Source organism: Cyprinus carpio, chromosome B9 (genome assembly GCF_018340385.1).
Source record: "Cyprinus carpio isolate SPL01 chromosome B9, ASM1834038v1, whole genome shotgun sequence".
In the NCBI taxonomy this organism is placed as follows: Eukaryota; Metazoa; Chordata; class Actinopteri; order Cypriniformes; family Cyprinidae; genus Cyprinus; species Cyprinus carpio.
Genome location: NC_056605.1, coordinates 24,275,988 through 24,301,619, shown reverse-complemented (window position 1 = coordinate 24,301,619; position 25,632 = coordinate 24,275,988). Strand labels below are relative to the sequence as shown.

Here is a 25,632-nt window from a genome sequence, read left to right as displayed (position 1 = left end):
AGTTCCTTTATCGCCAGGGGTTTTTATGAATTGATTGAACTCCCAAACTCTGATATGCGCTACATAATGGCACAGAAAGACTAAATAAATTACAGGGAATTCATACACTATGATCTGTGCTCTTCAGTTTATTTGAGTTAGGGCCAAACATTCATTGATTGCCCAGATTGATTGTAGCATCTCTGACGGTGTCTTCCTCCTTTGCTTTGTGTGTCTCAGTTGGTGGAGCCTCTGACGCCCAGCGGTGCGGCCCCGAATCAAGCCCAATTGCGCATTCTGAAAGAGACTGAGCTGAAAAGGGTGAAGATCCTGGGAGCCGGGGCCTTCGGCACTGTTTACAAGGTAATGACATCAAAGCGGAGACAGAGGGAACCTAATCCATATATTTTGTTAAGGACAGCATGGTACAGTTTCTCATGTATTTCTTGGGGTTTATCAAAATTCTTAATGCTAGCTATTGAATTTTTGCTCACATAGACATGAAACATTATCATTCAAAAGCTTGGTTTCAGTAAGATTTATTTATTTGTTTATTGGTTGGAAATTAATACTTCTGTTTAGCAAGTATGTATTAAAGTATGCATTAAATTGAGCAAAAGTGACAGTAAACTATTTTTAGAGTGATACAAAAAGAAACTATCATCTAAAGAATGAAATTACTTTTTCAAACATGAAAACATTAATATTTTTAATAGTAATAATATTTCACAAAACTGCTGAATCTATCAAATAAATATCAATGTTATTTTTTGCCTTTGAGATACAGTTTTTATTCAATTTTATACATGTCTTTATATTTTTTTAGCACATCAAGTTAAACTAAATTAAAATGAGAAATGTTGCTTTGCAACTAGCTGAAATCAGGTTTTTTTTGTGAACTTTTTCCCCCATTTAATAAAAATAATAATTTTTATTTTTTAGTTACCCTGATAAATGCAACCTTGGTTAGCATTAGAAACTTCTTTTAAAATAATTTAAATAATTTTACCAACCCCAAACTTTTGATCTGTAGTGCACTTCAAATCAAAAACAAGTGGACAAAATCAAATAGACTTACTTTGAAGGAGATATTTGAAGATAGTCTTTTTTAAACCATTAACATCCAACCATCCAAAACACCCTAACAGCCACCAAGAACACCTTAGCAATGTATTAGAAACACGACCTTTGCATCCTTCGCAACAACCTAGCTTTAATGAATTTTGCATGAACATTCACATTTTCTTCAGTAAAAAATAAAAAGTACATCTCCACCCAATACCTCTAAGAAATATCTTTTTTGTTTTTGTTTTTTTGTGATTTCAGGGCATCTGGGTACCTGAGGGCGAGACTGTGAAGATTCCCGTTGCCATAAAGATCTTGAACGAGGCGACTGGCCCAAAAGCCAATGTAGAGTTCATGGATGTGAGTGTCACTCTGTTGCAAGGCTTGCAACTGTAGTTTGTGTAATTCCACTAAGCGAATATTCTGCTCTTTAGTAGTTCAAAAGAAAAAATGCATGTAAACCTCAAATTGGCCCATCCTCTTAGATGATGCAAGGACTATGAAACACTTACCAAAGGCCTTTCACACCCATGATGAGTGCAATCTAAAACAAGTTATTTCTGCGAGCATGTTCACGTTTGCTCACTTGCATGTAGATGCGGCTCCGTTTTGATCTTAGCTCCACATGTCTTTGTCTTGAGTGAGATATCTGTGCATATGTACATGTATTAGAGGGGTCTCTCCATGACTCCCCCATGTAACGTTTTTCCCACAATTCATCAGTGTTAATGGGCATTTCACTTTCAGAATATTCTTAGGGGTTTGCAGATGAACAGATCCACTCATACTGCGCTCAAACTACAGAAGCGCGTGAAGGCGGATCAGACATGTAGACGCTGACCCCCGCTGTTGATTGGGCGAGCAGCGTGCGTTTACGAAATCATCTCAGCAGCTGGAGAATAGCAGGAGCATGAATGCTCATTATATAACTGTCAAGTGTGTAATTTTATGTAGTGCTCAGATAATGGGTTTCTGTGTGTGTGTGTTTGCGAATACAGGATGTGTGTTACACATTGTTTTAGTTTTTAAAACGTTCAAACAAACGTAAGAGGAACCCTCTAAGGCCTGAAATCATATTAATGGCAGAGGCATCTTTTATTGCGATAATATAACCTTATGGCCCAAGGTTTGGATATTATTTCTGAATTATCCCCTTAGTGTTTGTGGAAATTATATGTTTTTTACGTTCTGTATTTTCTTAGTCTCTGATACTTGTATACCCTGTGCCATCTATTGTTTGGACCACAGGTTAAATACGTTGAATATAAACCAGAATTAGGATCATAAATGTGCTCTCGTTTAGTGAGATGCTTCACACACATTTCTAATTTTTTTTACTAGATTGCTTGATCATACTGTACTGAAAGTAACTGAAATAGACTCTTTCAGAATACAATAGATGGTCATTTTCAGCATGTAAGTGTGCAATGTTAGTGATTTATGGGTAATAAGACTGCCTTGTAGATCCTCCAGCTTATGCAAGTGTCGTGAAACAAAGTGAATAAATCCTACCCTCATTTCGCAGACTGTAACTATGGGGCTGTTTCACAGATGAATCTCAGTGGGACGTCATGGCTGTGTATGTGTTTTTACATGCATGGCAAGAAGTGTTTCAGAACCAATCTGTGATAAATTGTCTGCACTGAATCTGTTTGTAAATGTAAGATGTGTGCACTTTTAAAACTAAAATTTAAACTTCCTGTCATTTGGTAAATATAAGACACTTAAATAAGCACTTTTATTCAACAAGGATGCATTAAATTGACCAAAAGTGACAGCAAAGACAAAAAATTACTGTTTTAAAAAATCAGGTTCTTTTGATTCTATTTATCAAAGAATCCTGGAAAAATGCATCATGGTTTCCAAAAAAAAAAAAAAAAAAAAAAAATTAAACACTGATAATATTAAAGGTATAGTTCACCCAAAAATGCAAATTCTGTCATTAATTGCTCACCGTCATCTCATTCCAAACCCTATTATACCTCTTTTCATCTTCGGAACACAAAATTAAGATGTTTTTGATGAAATCCAAAAGCTTTCTGAGCCTGCATAGACAGCAATACAACTGACACATTCAAGGCCAAGAAACGTAGTAAAGACATCGATAAAATAGTCCAGGTGACATCATTGTTTCAACCGTAATTTTTACGAAGCTACGAGAATACTTTTTGTGTGCAAAAAAAAAAGAAAAATTCAACAATTCTTCTCTTCCACATCAGCATCCACCACCATTCATAGGCATACCATGACACATGCGTGTGAAATACTGTTTTTAAAGCACTAAATTAGCATATTAGAAAGATCTGAAGGATCATGTGACACTAATGACTAGAGTAACTTCAGCTGTTTTATCGCAGAAATAAATTACATTTTAAAATATATTAAAATAGAAAACAGGTCTATTAAATTTCAATAATATTTCACATATATATGCATTATTCATTAAGAGAACTAGCTCATTGAATGCATTTACTTGAAAGAAGAACACAGTTTAAAGTGTTTTATTTACATCCTGTGAAATCGATTGTTTCCTGTGCTCTGAGCTCCTGTTTTTGTTTCCTCCAGGAGGCCCTGATCATGGCCAGCATGGAGCATCCTCACCTGGTGCGGTTATTGGGTGTGTGTCTTAGCCCCACCATTCAGCTGGTCACTCAGCTCATGCCGCACGGCTGTCTGCTGGACTACGTGCACGAGCATAAAGACAACATCGGCTCCCAATTGCTCCTCAACTGGTGTGTTCAGATCGCCAAGGTAAGACTTAACTATTGAACTCAGCTTTACTCATGGAGACCACTCTTACAACATGTATCTTATCTATCTGTGGCCTTTGATATGGCTCATGTTTTATCAAAAGTGCTATTAATTTCTTTAGATGTGAGACTTAAAGTAGAAAGAAATGACCTACTGCATGACCTACTTTTTTTGTCTGCTGTGTAAACTTGCATTAAAACACTGTTCAGATGTTCCTCCCAGTCATGCAGCGAGCATCGTTTTGCCATATTTCTTTGATTTTGGATCCCTACCTCGTCTGCTGTCTGTACCACTCTGTTTATCTTCCTCCCACACCAATGGTGGTCATATTTCCTCGTCTCTGTTTCTCCCAGACTAGGAGTGCATGTGAATGATCTCAGAGCAGCAGCACCTCAAAGGCTGCTTGGATAGATAAGCAGCGCACACGCACACTCTGTCTGATCTGAGCTCAACGTTGTAACTGGGAGCTTTCCTTTGTGTCACTCGAGAGGAAAACTTCTGACACCTCTGAGATGCAGAACTGTACAGTATATCAACTCTGTGTGGGGGGTTTGAAAAACAATGATTTAACACAACAGTAACAAAGCAGCTATTTCAGGAGTTATTGTTTACAAAACATTCTTAAAAGCGAAGAAAAAAGGGCTCTTGAATGCGAATGCACCAGGTTATACAGGAGTTGCTTCACAGCAGGTGGTAGTTGCTGCTATGTGACTGCTAAGTACTTCAACTAAAACTGATAAAGTATTCACAGCCTGAATGGTGTTTTATGGTTTTACAAAGACAGAGATGAAAAGCGGGTACATACACTACCTTTTTAAAGTTTGGGGTCGGTAAGGCTTTAATAATATTTTTTTAAAGAGGTCTCTTACGGTCACCAAGACTGCGTTTAATTAAAAAAAAATACAGTAAAAACTAATATTTTGAAATATTGTTACAATTAAAAAAAAAATGTTTTCTATTTAAATATATTTTAAAATGTCATTTATATCTGTGATGGCAAAACTGAATTTTGAGCAGGCATTACTCCAGTCTTCAGTGTCACATGATCCTTCAGAAATCATTCCAAGATGTTGATTTGGCACTCAAGAAACATTTTGTGTGCTGCATAATATTTTGGTAGAAACATAACATTTTTGTTGAAATTTTTTAATAGAAAGTAAATAAATGAAATAAATAGAAGACAATACTGTCACTTTTGATCAGTTTAATGTGTCGTTGCTCAATAAAAGTATTAAACGGACCCCAAATTTTTGAACGGTATTGTTATATGCAGGTTGCAGGTGAGCATAGCCATAAGTTTAAGATTAATTGCAAGTGTAATATTCCATTAAGAAGTTAAGACTAGGGCTGTCAAATGATTAATCACGATTAATCACATCCAAAATAAAAGTTTTGTTTACATAATATATGTGTGTATACTGTGTATATTTATCATGTATATATAAATACACACACATGCATGTATATATTTAAGAAGAATATGTTATGTTTATATATTAAATATATTTATATATAATATAAAATATAAGAATATAAATATATAAATGTATATACATGTAAATATTTTCTAAATATATAATTTATGTGTGTGTATTTATATATACATAATAAATATACCCTGTACACATACATATATTATGTAAACAAAACTTTTATTTTGGATGTGATTAATCGTGATTAATCATTTGACAGCCCTAGTTAAGACTCAATATTGCTAGTTACTTTGTATTATTGCTCTGATTATTTTTGCTTATTGCTTTATTGCTTATTACTTTATATCCATCGCACATCTAGTGGTGTTTGTGAATGAATCATTGTCTTAAAACAAATCAGTTGAATGAATGATTCAGTGACTCACTCATAAACTTGTGTGGTTCCTAAATGAATGGGTGTTTTTGAACAAATTGTGAAGCATTTGCTTACTCAAACACCACCTATTAGTGTAGCGATGTAACATGCAGAAAGTGTACTTTAAAATACTTTCCCTTTTAAATACATATAAATATTTTATCTACTAGAAGTTCATGTCACCCACTACTGGTGTGAGTTTAGCTTTGTATTGTACAGATGAATAGACAAAAGCTAGTGCTGAATACATTTAAATGTTCAGTTCAGCTTTTTAGATGAATCTCATGCATTTAAAACATAGTTTTAGAAGGCTAGTTGGTATTCAAACATTTTGTTGCTGTACTCACATTTCCACTCCTCAGGCTTTCCAAATCAGCTGTATGGAATAAAGATTTTAGGCACAATACTTTTGAGAAATGTTAACCTGAAGTGATACAATCGGAGGTTATTATTTATGTATTAGACCTGCCTCATAAGAGGCTTTTCTAAGAGCGGTCTATGATGTGGGAGTAAAATCAGACAGCGTCTGCCCTGTTCTTTTCAAGATAATAGGTAAAACGAGCCAAGGCTTTCGTAATGTCACCTCATATACTCATAGTGTTAAATTACTGGCTTCAAAATAATACCTTAAACCGACCTTTCACTGCTGCATTAAACAAAAATATGGAGGGATATTTTTCAGTGAGCCAATTTCTTGGACATATACAGTATAGTAAGCCTTATTGTAAACAGCTGCTGTGATTGTTGATGCTGTTAATCTTTATCAGAGAAATAGGGCTTTAGTGTCTCTAAAACTGTTTGTTCTACATACTATTTATTTTAAACCATTGCATAAAGTTGGCCAGTTACTATGCACACTATACACAACTCATTTTAAAAAGAAACATGCATTTTTTACTTATGTTTTGTTGTGGTCCATACATTATTGATGAAGCAAAACCGTGGTATATACATTATTTACAAGTACCTTATTACAGACATAGAATATGTTGTTTTGCAGTGCCATCTTCATGCAGCTTCACTGATTTATAAACCCATACTTAGGCACAGTGTGTGTGTGTGTGTGTGTGTGTGTGTGTGTGTGTGTGTGTGTGTGTGTGTGTGTGTGTGTGTGTGTGTGTGTGTGTGTGTGTGTGTGTGTGTGTGTGTGTGTGTGTGTGTGTGTGTGTGTGTGTGTGTGTCTTAGGCCACCTATGAGGGGCTTCTTCTAATGATGCCAGAGTAAAATAAAAAAACCGTCAAACAGTGAAAAAGACAGTGAAAATGCTCTTTCACAATCAGGTTTTGAGCATTGGACTTGAGAGATACTTGAGTTTGTGGAGTTCAAGGTATGGTAACAGGAATGGAAACAGTTGTTGGAGACGATGGCAAATTGTCCATTGTTCTCTTTATAAGTATTTTAATACATGTGTCCTTCCCCTTGCAATGTACAAAACAGTCTTCTTTATACTTACAATGCAAGCCACTGAAAAGTGCTTACAAACTTCAGGGCTTAACCATAAGGATCTTGTCCAGTCAGGCCAGTACTTCACATTTTTACTTGCCCTGCTAACATTTTGTCTGGCCCCACCAAAAAAAGAATAGTAGATAATATATTTTTTTTCTACATATATATTTTCCTTATTATTATTATTATTATTATTATTATTATTATTATTATTATTATTATTATTATTATTATTATTATCATAAAATATATTATTGGAAAGAGACACATTTTTCAAATAAAACTATAATGTCAGCTATAATACAGCTAAAATGTCACTCCATTACTGAAAAAAATTATGGCATATAATGCAAAACATCAGTGATTCATTTGTAATTTTCAACACAGTATTATTAATATGTTCAAGACTATTTTTGCACATTTGACAAAACCACAACCAAGATATCCAGATGGATAACATTATTCTGGTGACAAATCAAACAAATTTGCAACAAAAGTTTTAAATACATCACAGCAAACCAAACATTAAAGTCTGTAAGTCATAAAAATGGATGTACAAGATTGATGAATGTAAAATTTTCAGTGAAAACAGCACTGGCTCAAACACTGGCCTGGAACACAGGCCATCCTGCAGAGTAATGACTACTGGAACCTGACATAGCTACTGTCCTTCTGGAGAGGGTACTGTAATAGAGCACAGAGAAAGAGAGAAGAGTAGGACATGAAGAAAAATTAAAAGAAATTCAGAGCCATTCAGAGAGAGAGCAATTCAAAGTGTACTGGAAGACTGCAAGCCTATTTTTCTATAGTTTGTGTTACCTTGCCCAACAGGTTAATGGCAGCCAGAAGGTCAGTGGCATTTCTGTGAAAGAAAACACTTTATGCAATAGATTATTGATGAAATAATCAGTCATGAGTGTAATTTTGCTGAGTAGATTAATAAATGAATAATGCAATGAGATGAGGTTGGCCAGAGGTGCACTAAACCAGCATTTGCACTTCTTTATTTCTTTGACATTTCACAGGTGCTCTGTTAATAAATTGCAATTGAGAAAAGGCTATAGGCACTGCAGTGTAAAGTTGATCAGCAAAATAATACACAGCTGCTATCAGTGCTCAGTTAAAATAAAAGAGACCTACAATTTGTGAATTTTAGTGATTTAGAGTTGTTACAGATCCAAAATTTCAAAAGTTGAAATCATCACTACCATATACTGTACCATACAATAAAACCAATACCAATTTGAAAACCTGGTAAACCCATTAAATGCCATATAAAATGTTAGAAATAAAGAAAAAATATTACTTACTTTTTCTTTACATATTGTTGCAAATATTTTGTTCTTTAAAAAATTACAAGCTGGAAATTACACAGCCGTAATGTAACAAAGTAACTCTATTGCTAGAAAACAATGGCATATAATGCAAAACATATATAAATAATACTTTATATAAGTCTTTATTGCACCTCCTGTTGGCAGCCTTTCCTTCAAGTTAAGATCTTGTAGAGCAGTACAAAGCAGCATCATCTCTCAAATTAACATTGTGGAGATGACAACCATCTGCAGCCATGCAAGACTGAAGTTTCCCTCAAATACTAATTAAGAGGCACTGTACCATAACATTCATGCAGTAATTACACATTTGGCCGTTGTGTTTTGAATGTTTACCACTAGAGTCTGTATTTTCCGAGTGGCATTTAGGAAAGCAGCTTAGAGGTGTAATTGTTAAGGAAACAGACTGTGACACACAAAAAGTGACAGCACAGGCAAACAACAGACACACAGCATGAAACAGCAAAATGTTCACACATGCCTGCACACTCATTAAGGCTGCGTCCCATGAACTGATTTTTCAGATGTAAAGCTTCATTTACATAGTCGTTCAGGAATTAGAGAGAGTCCTTGTGTGTGTCTGCGTCTGAATTAATAGCCCTGCCGACTGCCCGTCAGTTTCCAGCAAAGTATACTTCCTACGGCAAACCCCAAAGGGACAAACACACATTACAGTAGTTTCAAGTCATTAGAAGTTCAAATTTTGGTAACCGAAAGTGATTTCGGATTTGTTTAATTTCTACAAGATTGACCCACTTTGGCTGATTTGCAGACCGTTGTGAACATAACTATGATAAAACATGACAGTAAATTATACTGAAAGTAATTTTATATATACATACACTTTGGCAACTGCCACATGCATTAAACAATGTATAAAAATGTGTTATGTAATAAATATAAAATACAGATATTTATAGTCTTTAAAGATATGTTCTCATCCAATTTCTTGCCTCCTCTGAGAAAACAGTCTTGACATAGTTCTGCCAACAGGAAGAGAACTTTATATATTGAAAAGCGCACGTATATACACTCTGGGTGGTTTGCGTCAAATTTCATTGCAGGTCACAGGGTTCTTATTAAGTTCAATGATGATATTGAGACCATCAGAGGCAACAATTATGCCTTTTATCCTTTCATGGTTCATTTCATCTTGGAATCATCCCATTCTTCATGTCTGAAGCTAAGCCAATTGAATTTTTAATAGATGAAATTAATTAGAGGCTTGATATTCAATGGTTTTAAGCTGAGATGACAATCGTCTGGCTTCTAACGTGTTAATTATAAACTACAGATTGACCGTTGCGTAAGACATCTAAAGATGTCTTGAAATTACACCTTTCCTGAACAATGTAACCTAATTAGCTAAATGAAACCCTGATTTAACATTGTGGATATGTCAGCCCGGTTGGCTCATATCACCTAGAGCTCTTCTGTTTGAATTGAACCTTTAAAGCATCCTGTGGGTGCTGCCAACCCAAGACAAACAAACGCATGCAAAGCAATTTACTTTAAAGGCCATGCGTACAGATCTTTTCCGATATTCATATGAAATATATTCATTCTCCCACACAAAGTCATTCATCTCACATCTCCTTCCTCTTCCTCTCCTCACTCTTTCTCAGTCCTGCTCTTTTACTGTGTGGGGCTGCTGAAATTTTAAACAGGTAAGAGAGAGGGAGACAGCACAGGTCTCAGAGAACACGGTGGATTTCTCAGCCCAGTAGACCTGCAGACACTAGAGCGACTTGCCAGTATTAGAGATGAAGTTAAAGGGACACCAGCAGTTTAGCAGGGGATTCACTTTCAGTTATCTGGATATCAAAACCGCCTGTCTAACAGAGCAGCTTTAATTGCTTTGAACTTGGTGGAGCTCTTGGTTGTTTGTGGTGGGAAAGTGGAGGCACAGGGAGCTGTCGTTTGTGCCGTAATTTCTGTGAGAATGAGATGTGCAAACAGAAAACAGCTGCAATTTTCTAAAGAGCTGAACATTTGTTGAGTTGAATGATCAGCTAGGAAAGTAAGGACATTTGTGTTTTGTTTTTGTTGTGTTCTAAACCCTAGTGAGTTGCTTACATAGACAGCATTTTAAGGCATAATAGGCATAAATGTGTCAGAAACATTATCTTGCCTTACATGAGACTTTTGCAATCTAAGGTAACTTTGAATGTATTCTTAAGCAGGGTTATTAACGTTAACTAAAACTATTAAAAGCATTTTGCTAAAATAGCACCGGTTCTTAGCAGATAATGCAATCCCAAGATGCACTGTGAAAAGCTTAGTGAAAGAGAAGTATAATATCACATATATTTCATTAGGTGTTATTATTTATTATATTATATATTATGTAATATCTGGTTTGGATAAATCACAATTTAAAGGAACACGTCACCCAAAAATGACAAGTCTGTCAGCATTTATAATTTCTCAGACTTTCTTCTTAGGAGCATAAAATAAGATATTTTGAGAAATGTATTTGTGCTATTTGTCCATACATAAGAAGTATCTTCTTTTGTGTTTCAGAGAAGAAAGAAAAGTCAGGTTTGGAATGATGACAGAATTTTCACTATCACTTTAAGAATTTGAACCTCCTTTGAATTCAGCTGGAATTTAATTGGTCACACCTACTACAGGATCTACTACTGATTTTGTATTGCAATGGTAGGAAGAGAAAATTACTCATAATTGCTTTTATCAGACTTAGAAACATGAGAGTCATTTGCAAATGCAAATCTAAACGTCTCATCTGAAAATAAACGTTTTTCCTCATGCTGTTTCATCAAGGCCTCTGCAATTAGCCGGAGATGATAATGACTTGGATCGATTGTTGTGCTATTTCATCAGGTCAAGTTAGCCATATTTACCACGGGCAGCCATCTGTTATGCTCTAGCATGGAGAGAAAGGATGACTGGCCATGTGGCTGCGTTCAGAGCGTATCACGGACTGCTCACTGGCCGCTCGCACACAGACAGACAGCTGGGAGCACAGATGCACATTTGGAGCAGAAATGTCTGGGAAAATACGAGAGCTTTCTGAATCTCTGACTGACACTTAGCACTTGTCAGTTGCTATTGCGGTTTTCCACCAGGGCTACAGTTCCATAAGGGTTTTAATTAATTTTAAGTCAGTGCTTTTGAGAGCTTATGGGTGGAAATAAACTGATATATGCAGAGCCAATATGAGAACCCTAGAGACGACTGGACAAAGTTAATGATTAAAAACTAGAGCTTAAAAGAATCCATAAAAATAAAAAAAAATGCCATTATGTTGTTCCAACCTGTATTTTCTCTCTTCTGTGTAATAAAAATGGAGATCTTAGGCAGAATGTCTGAGCTGCTCTTTTCCATACACTGAAAATGAGGTGCAAAGTATTATAATTGGTCCTATACTTAAAACTTAGAGCTAAAAATGTGTTGTTGTTTTTTTTCTTTAACATCATCTTCATTTAGCTCTGACACACAGTACCTGTCTGGCACAATCTCGCAACTTTCTCCCACGCTCTTTTGTTTTTCTATTTTCTCAGTTTTTCTGGTGTGTTTGTGTGTAGTCTAAGCCAGACATTTACTGTTAGAAGGAGGTTTTTGCTCTGTAACACAAAACACACACACTTGGCATAGCGCTGTAAGTTAAAGGAGCATAAGAATGGATGTGGCTGTGCCGCCTCAAGCAAAATGACTTTTCCCTTCATTTTTCTCATTTCTGAAAAGAAAAAAAAAAGCTTTTTGTTTGTTTGTTTTATTTTTCTTTCAGGCATGCAAACATCAGCAGATAGAGCCATCCATACGCAGGCCTTTATGGTCTTACGGATGAGTTTAGTGTCACGTTTTTGAACTGTAAGAGGGAAAAAAAGTGGATATGCTGATAAACATTGCTATAGAGAACTTGAACAGTTATGATTAGGTGGTGACTGGTGTAATTCCTTTATTCAGCATGGAAGAATCAAATTGATCAGAAGTAGAGAGAGTACACTGTTACAAAAAATATATATTTTAAATAAATGTTCTTTTTTGAACAGCATTGATAATATATATATATATATATATATATATATATATATATATATATATATATATATATATATATATATATATATATATATATATATTAATGATTTCTCAAGAATCATGTGTCTCTGAAAAATGGAATATTGGCTTTAAATAAAAAAGACTATTTTAAATAAAATCTTTTTATGTAATAAAATTTCACAATAGTTCTGTTTTTACTGTATTTTTTGTCAAATAAATGCAGCCTTGGTGTGCATAAAGGACTTTATAAAAAATCTTACCCACTCCAAACTTACACATTTTATTTTAATTTTTTTTTTTTTTTTTTTTTTTTTTTTACTTTTGAACTTTTATTTTATTTTATTTTATTCCATTTACTTTTGAATTGTTTTATTTTATTTACTTTTGAACTTGTTTTTTGCTTATTTTAGATATATTTGCATTTTTGGCACAAACCAAAAACATTATTCATAGCAAATTGATAAGTTTATTATCAGTACGAAAAGTTACATAACACTTATGTCAACAAAGCCATAAGACATTATAAATATGACAGGACAAGCCATAAAATACCCAATATTCACACACCAACGACATTTAATTACATTTCCCAGAAGCCTTATGCTGATGCCCTTATCATGGCTGCCACAGAGGTTTACTCATTGTTGCAATGGAGCCAGAGCAGCCTCAAAGGAAAGGCACGTACATCCTGAAAAAAAACACACACACACACACAGGCCCCCAGCACCAAACACAACCTGCATTATTGATTTGTGAGACCAGCTCCTAACAGACACTAGAGGACCGAGATGGGTTTTGAGGAGCAGACAGGTGTGTATTATTTACTGTGGCCCGAGGAAGGCCAGACCTCACTCTGAATCTGTAATCAATTGTTCAGGCCAGGTCAGAGGCAATGAAGAACCGAGGAAAAAAAGAAGAGAAAAAAACTCTAAAGCCGGGCTCACACTACAGGAGTTTTAAATCCTAACTGATTTCAAGATGAAATCTGGTTACAGCGCACACATGAGGAGAATCTTTGCAGATTATCTTCCCTCAAATCTTAAAAATGCACACACTACAAGATTTGAACATCGTGGCGTATCACACACTACAAGATATTATTAAGATTATCATACCAGAGGGAACGCCTCAAGTGATGTCACCCAGTAGATCATCATTGATATTTCAGTGATGTTTACATATTTTAGATAGCATGCTAGCTGCTTTCTGCACTCACCCGGTACATTCAAAACTGAGGCGATTTCACCCCAGCGCTTCTCTTTCTCTTACGATTGTGATACGTTTTTGACACATTATTCAGACAGTTGTGTTACTACAAAACGTCAGGAAGCAGTTTCCTCCATCTCCACTATATCCAACGGAGCCATACAGGAGCTGTTTTGCAGTCGCGCATTGGCTATTGTGAAAGTACTGACATAATCTTATAGCTGTCATCATCCCGATTTAAATCCTAAATATCAAACATGTTTGATATGATCAGGGCAGCCCTGATTTGTGTGCGAGCAGATCGGGAGGTGCAAGATTCGATCGGTGAACGCCTCACATTACCAGGAGGGGGAAATCGGGCTAAATCGGGCTAAAAATCCTGTAGTAGGCCGACATGCCAGTGAACTATCTGAGATCATATCGAGAGTAAATTAATCACCCAGTAAATGAGAGTTAAGCTCTTCTTTGTGCCCTGGTGTAATTCCACATAAAGCAAAGGACGACTGCATGACCTTACAGCAGATGAATTCAGACTGGATTCACTGGTTTGATTTAAAGGATTAGTTCGCCTAAAATTAAAATGATGAATCATTTGCTCACTCTCATGTTTCTTTCTCCTGTGGAACACAATGTGCTATTCCATACAGATATAGTAGAAAAGGTCCAAATAGGACAAAAAATGTAGTATATATGTCTTGCACACATACATAAGTGAGATTTGGGGCCTGTCTGTAGGTACAGCATTCTCTTCTTATTATAGAAAGTATAAACAGAGAGCTCTTTATGATGATGGTTGCTATAGATTTAATATTGAATTATACCTGTCATTTGAGACCTATACTGTCATCAGTCTTTTTTCTCACTCCCAGTGTGATTCTCCAGGAACGTGTCTTTCTCGCACTGAACGGTTAATGTGTTGCCAGGCATCCATTACAGCTTAAAGAGATGCATCCAGGCCAACAAATTGAGCATTAAATTGGTGGATGTGAGGTTCAATTAACAGCAACAAGTCATGTGAAGAGATTGACGGCATCCTAGAGAGTGTGAGTGTGTTTGTCACCATCACTCACTTTTCCCTAAAGGCTTAAATCATCTTAACTTCTAAACATTCATCTCCATTTTGGATGGCATTTTGGGTTGTATTTTATTTATTTTTCTAAATGTTTTTCTGTAATAAACAGTTATCATAAGGTATTATCACCTTGTCATTCCAAACCTGTATGACTTATTTTCTTATGTGAAACAGTAAAGTTTTGTTTTGTTTTTATCCATACAACAAAGTCCAAAGTAGTTTGGGCATTCCCCAACTGTACAGGTTTGGTGCAAATTGAGGGTGAGTAAATAATGACAGAATGAACTATCCCTTTCAGGGGATCTTTTATGGTATGGAGGACAACAGCATTGTTCCATTTCCACTTATTGCATGATTCTATGTTTGTAGGTCACATCAGAGGACAAATTTGACTGTGTGTTTTGGGTGGGGGTGATGCCCCCTCTCCCCCCACTGTGTCGTTAATGAATTTGGCCCCCCACCCCCAAGACCTCCACAGGTCTCCAGGTCTCACCTGATTGAGAGGAGCACGTAGGTCTCGCTCCTCCCTCACGCCGAGCACATTACCAAGCCCATCTGGTGCCCTGCGCCCCATGCCAAGTACAGCCCAGTCCGTCAGGACAAGGTCATGTGTTGGCATATGTTCTGGCACACCGTTTCCCTCCCCAAAGGCCCAATATCTAAACCAGAACCATGTACTGTGGTGCCAACTAGAGGCGTCACTAGATGTAATTTTACCAGAGAAAGAGAGCAATCACTGGTAAGGACTAGTACAAGAATCAAAACTAGAGGTATTTGTCTGAGAAAACTGTTTTTGGTTGCATAATAGTATACTATAATTTTGAAACATGTCTTGAGTAGAAGTCAAATTGGATTTTTACCTTATAAAAATAATATCTATACATTAAATAAGGATTTCTCATCCTTTTTGTCTTCTAACAAGATACACCTTGAGGTTGATATGTCTTTTTTATGTTGTTTTAATAGAAATCTCTTATGCTTACCAAAGCTGTATTTATTTGATTTATTTTCTATTTTAATATATATTTAAAATTCAGTTTATTTCTGTGATGGCAAAATAGAGTAGCATTACTCCAGTCTTCAATGTCAAGTGTTTCTTTAGAAATCAAACAACATTTGTGATGCTTAATATTTCCTTTTTAAAAGTATATATATATTCTGGTTTCAAAGGGAGGCATCACCCTCCAGAAATTAAGATCCACTGCATTCAAAAATTATTCTGACAAGTAGTTTATTATAACTATGGACTCTGTATGGGGCCACAAAATGAAGGTAATCCTATATTCCAGCTGTTTTGTAACATCTTCATTTCTCTTATGCAATCAGATTTTTGAGGTATTGGAACGTCACGTACAGTATGCATGCAAGCCAAAATCAATTCATCAAGACGAGTATAATCTGGGAACACTTACAACTCACCACTTATATCATTAGAAAGACATTATGATGACAAGGCTGTAGTATCATTTTCCTCATTATGTTATTTTCACTGGCATCTAAGCTTCAAACACTGAAAATACAAATGTACAGCTCTTTAAAACAGTCTGAACTTTGAAAGTTGTTTTTGTGAGTTTTTGTTGAAGCAAGCAGAACAGAACAAAGCATAGCGTGACTTGGGATAGCTCAGCACTATACGTATAGTGACTCCAGAGTCCTGGCTGTAATGGATTAGCTATAAATAGGAATGACAGGTTAATGTTAATTCCATGATTTACAAAGCAGCTGTCAGTGATACGTTGAAGGATGTGATCAGGGTCCTGCCTCTCCTGCCTGATTCTTTTTCTGTCAGCGTCCAGCTCAGTTTCGCTGTGGCCCGGTTGTCCTTCTCCTGTCTAAGATCCCTATTGGTATTCTGTCACTCTGAGCACTGCTGAATGGCTAGTGAAGTGTGACGGACAGAAGTCAGGCTCTCACACACAAGGGCACACTCACACACACACGCACACACACACTTATATACTCACACTGATACAAACAAACACAGCCACTTCAGTTTCCTTTTTTTTTTGGTCTCTTTCACTCCATTTTATTGAATTTGAATGCTAGATAGTGAAATAAAACATCATGCTCATCACTAAAAAGCTCTTTCTGCAGTAAACTTATGTCATAAAATCAATATTGATTAACACGGCCTTGTTTCTCTATGTAACACATGCTCTTGGCAATTGTATATGTTTGTTTGTTTGTGTGTGTGTGTGTGTGTGTGTGTGTGTGTGTGTGTGTGTGCGTGCGTGCGTGCGTGTGCGTGCATGTGTGTGTGTGTCCTTTTGTATTTGTGTATAGAAAATGAGGAGAATTTAGAAAGAAATCACTAACTTTGTGCATGCAGAACTTGGAAACAGACCACTGATTTTTACTAAAGTATTCCTAATTCTGCCGTAAGCTGCACTATGAAAGCAGAGAATTACAAAGAATAGCCCAGAATTATAAAGGCTTAAAGATGATGTAAGTTGTTTTGCTAACTTCCTCTAAAATTAAACCATTAAACCAATTAAACCTCAATGTTGAGCATTTATCCACAGGCACAGAGTATTAAAAAACAAGGCATGATTGACATGACTAAAATGGCATGTAAGGATGATGGCAAGTGAATTTGGAATGAAACATTCAAAGAAAAATGTACATATTGTATGCTACCCTTCAATTTTATGGAATAACATAAATAATAGAATACTTCTTTTCAGTAAAAACATATTTAGTTGATCAAATGTGAAGTACAGACTTATTTGTTACAAAAGATTTTTATCTTAAATAAATGTTCTTTTGAAATTTCTGCTCAAATGTTCAAACATCATATTCCTAAAAATGTCATGGTTTCCACAAAAATATTAAGCAGCACAACTGAACTCTCTGTTTTTTTTTTTTTTTTTTTTTTCATTGATAAGAAATCTTTAGCATTCATTTCTGAAGGATCATGTGACAAGGAAGACTGGAGTAATGGCTGCTGAAAATTCAGCTTTGCCATCACAGGAATAAACTGCATTTTAAAATATACTTGAATATAAAACAGTTATTATTAATTATACTAATATTTCACAATATTACTGTAAAAAAATAATAAATGATAAATAAATGCAGCTTTAGCAACATGAAAGACTCCTTTCAAAAACATAGAACCTTTCTGACCTCAAACTTTTGAACAGTAGTGATTATATATATTTTTAATTGAAATAATATAATGCTGAGGCAGAGATTACACCTTCACATTGAGTTACACCAAACTGAATTCTGTAACCATATGTTGAGTCAAGTCAATCAACTTTTTTCCCCAAAGGAGAAAAGGAGTTATTTTATTTTGAAAATATATAAGCTGTTCTTTTTCATTCATGATGATCCATTTCTTTCCATTTTGCTTGGTTTCTTAAAAAATTAATATTAAGTTTAGGTAAGGTTCAGATCATTTGTACAGTATATAGATTTTATGCAAGTATAAAATAAAAATAAGTGTATCAAGGCATCCTTAGCCATTAGCCATTAGGCACCTTTAAGCAACCCTGATTTTGACTGGTTTCATGTTATTAACATCACAACATGGCTATTTAATGCAGCACAGCTTGCAGAGACAGAGAGACACATGCTGTAAGACTTGCTGAATGGTTTAAAGCATTCTTATGTTTCTACACTTAATTTCTCTCTTGTGTATTATCTCTATGTACTGTTCCTCATGTCTTTGTTGCCGTGCTCTTCTCTCTCTCTCTCACCACCTGTCATTGTTTGATACACCCCGTCCTCCTCCTCTCTGTGATTGCACTGGTAGTCTTCAGTGGCATGTTTACACAACCTACTTAAACAGGCCTTTCTTTTGTCAGCCATGTTGTGCTGCTCAGCTTTTAATTAGCCCTTAGTCTGTGCAGCATGCTGCTCTTTATTATTTTTCCTGTGCTTGCGCCGTGTTCTTTCCAAACACTGGCTTGAAAATTGGTCACAGAGGGAGTGTATCGCCTGCCTTCTGCAGCCAGCATGTGTGTGTGTGTGTGTGTGTGAGAGAGAGAGAGAGAGAGAGAGAGAGAGAGGGAGAGAGAGATTCTTTAACCTCTATTAATGCACAGTCCAGGTGCTGGATAATAACATACTTGACAGAGGAAAAAGAGACATCATTTCTAATAAGCATTTCTTTTTCCTCTATTCAGCAACTAGTTGTACAGAACAAGGGGGACCGATTTTTATAGTCTCAAATTGAGACACATATACAAAGTAGATGTCCCCACTGGAGCTGTCTTTACAACTATTGCACATTTTTTAATAAACATTTTTCTTCAAGATTATATACTGTGCACTTAGAAGTAGTTAATATATATGATGAAAGAGTTATTTTGTCACCTATACTGCCAGTTAAAAGTTAAGAATAACTGTGTCACATAATCCTCCAAAAATCATTCTGAAATGCTTATTTGATGCTCAGTGATCATTTTGTTTTTGTAGGAAAGATGAAAACACTTGTGCTGCTTAATATTTTTGAAGAAACCATGACACACTACTTCAAATGTTAGTTAGTAAGATTAAAAAAAAATGGAAATTAATAGTTTCATTCACCATAAATGATGCATTAAATTGATCTAAAAGTAACAGACACTTAAAATGAAAAGATTTATAATGTTACAAAAGATGTATATTTCAAATAAATGCTGTTATAATTGATGGCAATTAAACACCAAATTAGCATATTAGAATGATTTCTGAAGGATCATGTGACACTGAAGACTGGAGTAATGAATGCTGAAAATTCAGCTTTGCCATCACAGGAATAAAATAATTAGTAAATATATATGAAAATTCAGCAGATTTTAATTTTTTTTTTAAATATAAAATTAAATATATATATATATATATATATATATATATATATATATATATATAACAGCTATATTATAAAACAGCTTTTTCAAGTTGTCTTAATGTTTTTTTTTTTTTTTTTTTTTTTTTTTTTTTACTGTAATTTTGTTGAAATAAATCCAGCATTGGTGAGCATAAAAGATAACTTTAAATAATAATAATAATAATAATAATAATAATAATAATAATAATAAGTTCTGAAGTTTTAAAACTAAAGGTTTTAACTGCTTTTGCACATACAATAAAAGTCAATGGGGTCCAAAACAAGACTTATGGAGAACACTGAGATTTTTTTCAAACGGTTTTTGAACAACATGTGTGTGAGTAAATCATCACAGAACTTTCATTTTTGGCTGAACTATCCCTTTAAATCTGATGCATTTGGAATTTTGAGTTTTAGATGGTCAAGATGGTCAGTACAGTCTTTTCTGACACGACTGCATTTTTAGACAAGGATTTGAATTGCCTGAAACTTTATCTGCAAGGTCAAATCCCCAATTTCTTCCTAAAAAAACAGCTGGTAATTTAAAGTCACTAGTTTGAAGTAATAATCTATAGACAGATCTCCCCTCCAATTTTGTTGATTGTCATAATTTTTTCAAGTGACTGTGTTCTGCTGACAGGTCTGGAATTAATGGAATGGTTTTGTGGTGGTAAAACTGTTCAGAAAGGGCATTTAGAATACTGATGATGACACCAGAAAGACTAAGCCTATCACATTTCTCCACGCACTGCGCTACTGAAATAGCAGGGACAGATTTTTTGGCTTGGATTAGGAAGAGATGGCTGAGTCTAATCCCAGTCAGATGTGGTTACAGGTATAAGAGAGGATAAAGAGTGTGCATGAGGGTGAAGAGACAGGAGGACTGAATCACTTTCACTGCAGTGGATCTTCACAGGTCACCTTCCTCACTCTTTACTCAGAGATTATTCACGAGCACACATCCTCCACAGAGACAGGAAATGCACAGACGGCTTTGGGTTTCAAATTCAGAGAAGTTCACATCACAGCAAAATGACAAACACTTAATAAGTGACAAACACAATTTAAATCCGTCTCTTAGGGAATGGAGGACATCATTCAAAAGGTCAAATGCGAGTTGGGAAGGAAGTTAATGTAATCACAGCAGTTTATGGGGGAAGCAGTATGGGCGTAGATATAGTAATCCAATAATGATGAAATGGGAGGATTTTCATTCCTTTAAAGCTTTCGTTTTGAAACATGATTACTAAACATGGAGACAAATCTTTTCTGAGATTCCTTGGGTGAGTGCGGGAATGATCTTCCCATTTTGAGGGTCTTCAGTATGGGCCCATTGGGGGGTCTGTTATGGCACTGCAGGGGAACCGTTCATCTGTTTGATCTTAACATCAATTTTTGGGGAGAAGATGAAAATATATATTACACATTTAAAATATTAAGTTCAACTGAAGCTAAAGTAGAACTAAACTTAAACTAAGTATTAATTTTCAGTGTCCCTCCCGTCATTAAAATGTATTAAGTAAAATTAAAATGTAATATATAAGAAGGACTGGATATCAATACATATTTCCCAATTCAATGTTAATTTTTGATGCCAGTTTTGCATATTATATGAAAGAAAGTATTAGTTATTGCTGCAAATTATATTGGGAACTCCTTTTATAATTTATTACAATAGATAAGAGTGTGTTTAAAAATCCTAAAAAAAAAAAAAATATATATATATATATATATATATATATATATATATATATATATATATATATATATATATATATATATATATATATATATATATATATATATATATATATATATATATATATATATATATATATATATATATATATATATATATATATATATATGTGTGTGTGTGTGTGGTGTGTGTGTGTGTGTGTGTGTGTGTGTGTGTGTGTGTGTGTATATATATATATATATATATATATATATATATATATATATATATATATATATATATATATATATATATATTAACAGCAGGCCCAAACCTATGCAGTTCGTTTGCTATTTTAGAGGTAAGTCAGTCTTAGAGCAGTCTTCTGCAGGTTGCTTCATCACACCAGTAGGCAGCAACAAAAGACTGCTGTTTTCATAGAATCATTCATTCAACCGACTTGTTAAAAACATTGAATCATCCAGGAACAAAACAAGTGACTTTCTTAAGTGAACTGTTAACTAATTCACTCAAATGTTTAAATTAATTTAAATACACTGATTCATTCATGAATGATACACCAGTGCAGTGTGTTTCTTGAAAATGTAAACTGGTTTCTGCTGTGGCTTTGTTGGTGGTAGACCAAAACTAGACACATGGAAATATTGTGTACAAAATGTAAGTTGCTCGGTATTAACTTCTTATTTATTAAACTTTTTTTTTAAAGCAACATTGCCATATTCCACCAATATTTGAAACAACAGTCTTGCTCATGTGATACTGTTTAAATAGACTTTAGTATATCCCATCACTTGAAGAAATGATCACTTGATATTGACGGCTCTTACACAAGGTTGTTTTTCTTTGAGTTGATTCAGTGAACAATTCAGTCAGACTTATTCAAAGTAGAACTCCTGAGTTCATGAATCTTTTTGAATGATTCATTAGCAGTCGTCAGACTTTACTAGTTCACTGTTATGCACTAAAAGAACTGTGAATAGTCCACAAGGACTACTAAAATGAAAGATTCGCAATATTTCGCAATAGTCCCTTTTTATCTAGCACTGCAAACTTAAAATACTTAAATTATGACATATTTTGAACATTAAATGCATTATTATGGCACTATATTTATGTTGTAGTACATTAGTTTTTGATTAATTATATTATAGGCCAACAATACATTTATACAAACAAAAGGGTTGAAGACAACTGCTCTATACTGGTACTTCTACCAGCTTAAGATAAATCATGGTCACCCATTTTGAACAGATATTGAACACTTTGTGAACTCTGTGTCTCTTTGAAAAACTCTGCTAAACAAATTAAGATGTAGAATTCCCAAACTGAACATTATATTTAAAATGGGGTTCTCTCTTCAGGGCTCTTCACACGCATGCGAAAATCTCTGTTGCTCTATCAGCACGTCCGCTGCATTAATGGACTGTGTGAGCCATTGATTTCTAATTACACTAAAGTCCACTCTGGGGATAAATATTGTGTGGCGTGGCCATCTTGTGGCTTATTGTAATCAGAGCGAGTATTGATTGGCTGTCCAGGCTGCAGAAGTAATCTGTTTTAAATACACTGGGACTGGAGTGAATGGGCCAAAACGGCCTGTGCACTGACTGTGGAATGGGTTTGGATTTAGTCCTGCGAGAGATGTGAAACAACTGAAGAAACCGCAGTGCAATGCTTACTCACACTGAGCTATACAGGGAAACACATTGCAGCTTGTGTTTTTAAATACATGAGGATATGATATTTATCTTATGAGGATTTTGTGTGAGAGCATTCGGCTCGGTTTGAAAACCTACATAAGCAGCATGAAATAGAACCTCATTAGTGATTATTTGGAATGCTTTACATAGATTAAGAATTTACTTTAACGGAGTTTGGTGTCAGCATGTTGCTAAACTAACATTTTGTTTCTCCAAGCATGAAATTACATAAAAATATTGATATAGTAGACCATATTTAATTAGTCTAAATAAATATGAGTTGCTATACCCAATATTTTGTGTGAAGAAAATTCTCAATACATACAGTATAGTGTGTGGGGGGGGTATGTATATATATATATATATATATACTCATACAAACATTCAAATATTGCATATAATTTTCGCACATCAGGGTGCCGCTATCAATATGCAAAGTATTTAAATCACATTGGATGCAGCTCATGTTGGATGCAAAGTTGGCAAATCCTCATTTTTTGCTTGTATTGAAACATTTTGCATTCTACCTATGATAAAGCTGTGGTAGATGTTAATTTGTGTGGAGGATGACCACTGGTAGGAAGTCTTTTTGCTGTGTTTTTGATCAGTCTGCATAACAGTGACTGTAAAATATGTATGACATATTTTGAGTTTTGACATTTGGGATATGGTCATTGCGCTACTTTGGGGGCTATAACCCTCCTCAAACCCAACACCCAATATATTTCAGGGCTCACTCACATCCTGGAATCAATGTCAATGGAACAATTATAATATCCACCAAAACTGGTGTTTTTTATAGAATGCATTCTATAGGATTCTATAGGACCTTTGTTTGTGTGGCTCTGATATGAACATAAATAAGAAATTCTGGGGTCCATGTGCACGTTCATATTTTCTGAGTAGGCAGTGCTTTTCTTCCCCAGACTGTAATGTATGGCTCTTGAGAGCACTTCAGCTCTATCTGTCTCCATGTTTTTGAGAAGCCTCACTGCTCACTGCTTTCTGTCTGTCCATGGCCTAAAAGACAAAAAATGCTTCCCTTTTTCATGCCTCTTAACCTTCCTTACTCAGTGCAGAAATAAAAATAGCTAAAGAGAAGGAAAGCCTTTGATAGAGGCACATCTAAAGTATGTGATGCTTTAAGTTATCTTCCTCTGCTAACATTATAATCATAACTTTTATTGCCTAAGTGATTTGAAATTTTAAAGATGATCAGATATGCTTTATGTACAAATAAGACTCTTGAAAAGAGTCTATGCCAGTATGATATAATCACTTTTTTTGTGTTACAAGCAAGCACTTTCTCCGTCTGCAGGTACAGCTGAGCACAAGTCAAGATTATTTATCCTGAAATGTACATTTCCCTCCTCTCTACCTCAGCTCTGCAAACGCAAAGATAATTGCATTTTGATAGACGATTAATGTTAATGTAGGCTCATTAATCTTTAAAAAGCTCTTAAGACCATGTCTTTGGTGAGACGTACTGCAGTGCATGCATGCAGAACGAGGAAGGCAACAGAATGGTTGCCAGTCATGGACATTTGTTCTTGATTGTCACTTCCTTTGTGTTTGCTCATGTTTGCTTCAGAGGCCTGTTATTTTGTCAATGCGTCTGATTTTTGTATGTGCATAAGTATGTTTCTTTAAGTAAGTCTTGTCATTTTATACAGTACATCAAAGAAACAGTGAACAGACTGGAAACGGTCCATACATGTGTTTTCAAATAAAAAAATATATGTTTAAATAAAAAATGTTTTTAAGACCACTTACACAAAAGTTTGGGGTGTGTAAGATTCATATATATATATATATATATATATATATATATATATATATATATATATATATATATATATATATATATATATATATATATATATATATAATTATTTTATGCTTATTCTTTTTTTAATAAAAATATTTTTATCTTACAGCCCCCAAACTTTGGAACAGTAGTGTATGTCTAGATGTGATACAGTCCTGTGAAATGTGGTTATGGGTGTGCATGGAGAGGAGGAAGTGATTTTTATTTTTATTTTTTTCTTCAGCAGGCACAAAGGGTGTAATCCCCACACCATTACCTCGGATTACACTTGCTTGCTGGGAAAAGATTGCAAACGCATGGCATAAAGAGATTTGTTCCCTCCTTCTTGACAGTTCTGCAGATATTTGTGTATTTCAAAGCAAGCAGATTAGCATTTCTTGTTCAACCCTTTAGTAGCACCATTGGACTGGTTACCGACCCCTGAGGGACATTAAGGGCTTATTGTTTAATTTATTATCTTTTACAAATCTCATTCACACTACCCTCATGTGGTCTTACTTATCTAACTAGAACCACAGTCACTTTTTACTGTGGGAGGCACATCAGGTTGGCTTGTGTTGGATGACGATTTGAATGCAAAGACTGTCCATATTTTTCTTTCAGTATTAAGTGAATTATGTATATTTATAATGGATATAATATGATAATATAATGCCATACTGGATTTGTTTCCTACTGTTTTAATCACAGTGCATTCTGGGAGTCCCTTTGCTACAAAGGCCATAATGAGGAATCTTAGGGGGAAGCATAATTAAGATGCCAAGAAAACGATGCCTTTGAAATCTGCCTCTATAGGCATCTTAGTTGGTTTTGGTAAAGAATACTTGTTTCATAACATAAGAATTATCTGAGCAACCTATT

At 34.9% G+C, this 25,632-nt stretch overlaps 1 protein-coding gene across 3 annotated transcripts in view; it reads left to right on the top strand.

The window, feature by feature from the left end:
* The window catches only part of LOC109096391 (receptor tyrosine-protein kinase erbB-4-like), a 293,046-nt gene that overhangs the window by 252,099 nt on the left and 15,315 nt on the right, over positions 1–25,632 (top strand). For 2 of the 3 annotated variants that reach the window (XM_042731732.1, XM_042731734.1), the window contains 3 exons: positions 220–342; positions 1,306–1,404; positions 3,610–3,795. In XM_042731732.1, the coding sequence (XP_042587666.1) occupies positions 220–342; positions 1,306–1,404; positions 3,610–3,795 (408 nt within the window). The remainder of the gene's footprint in view (positions 1–219; positions 343–1,305; positions 1,405–3,609; positions 3,796–25,632) is intronic. The other variant, XM_042731733.1, reaches the window with a different exon arrangement.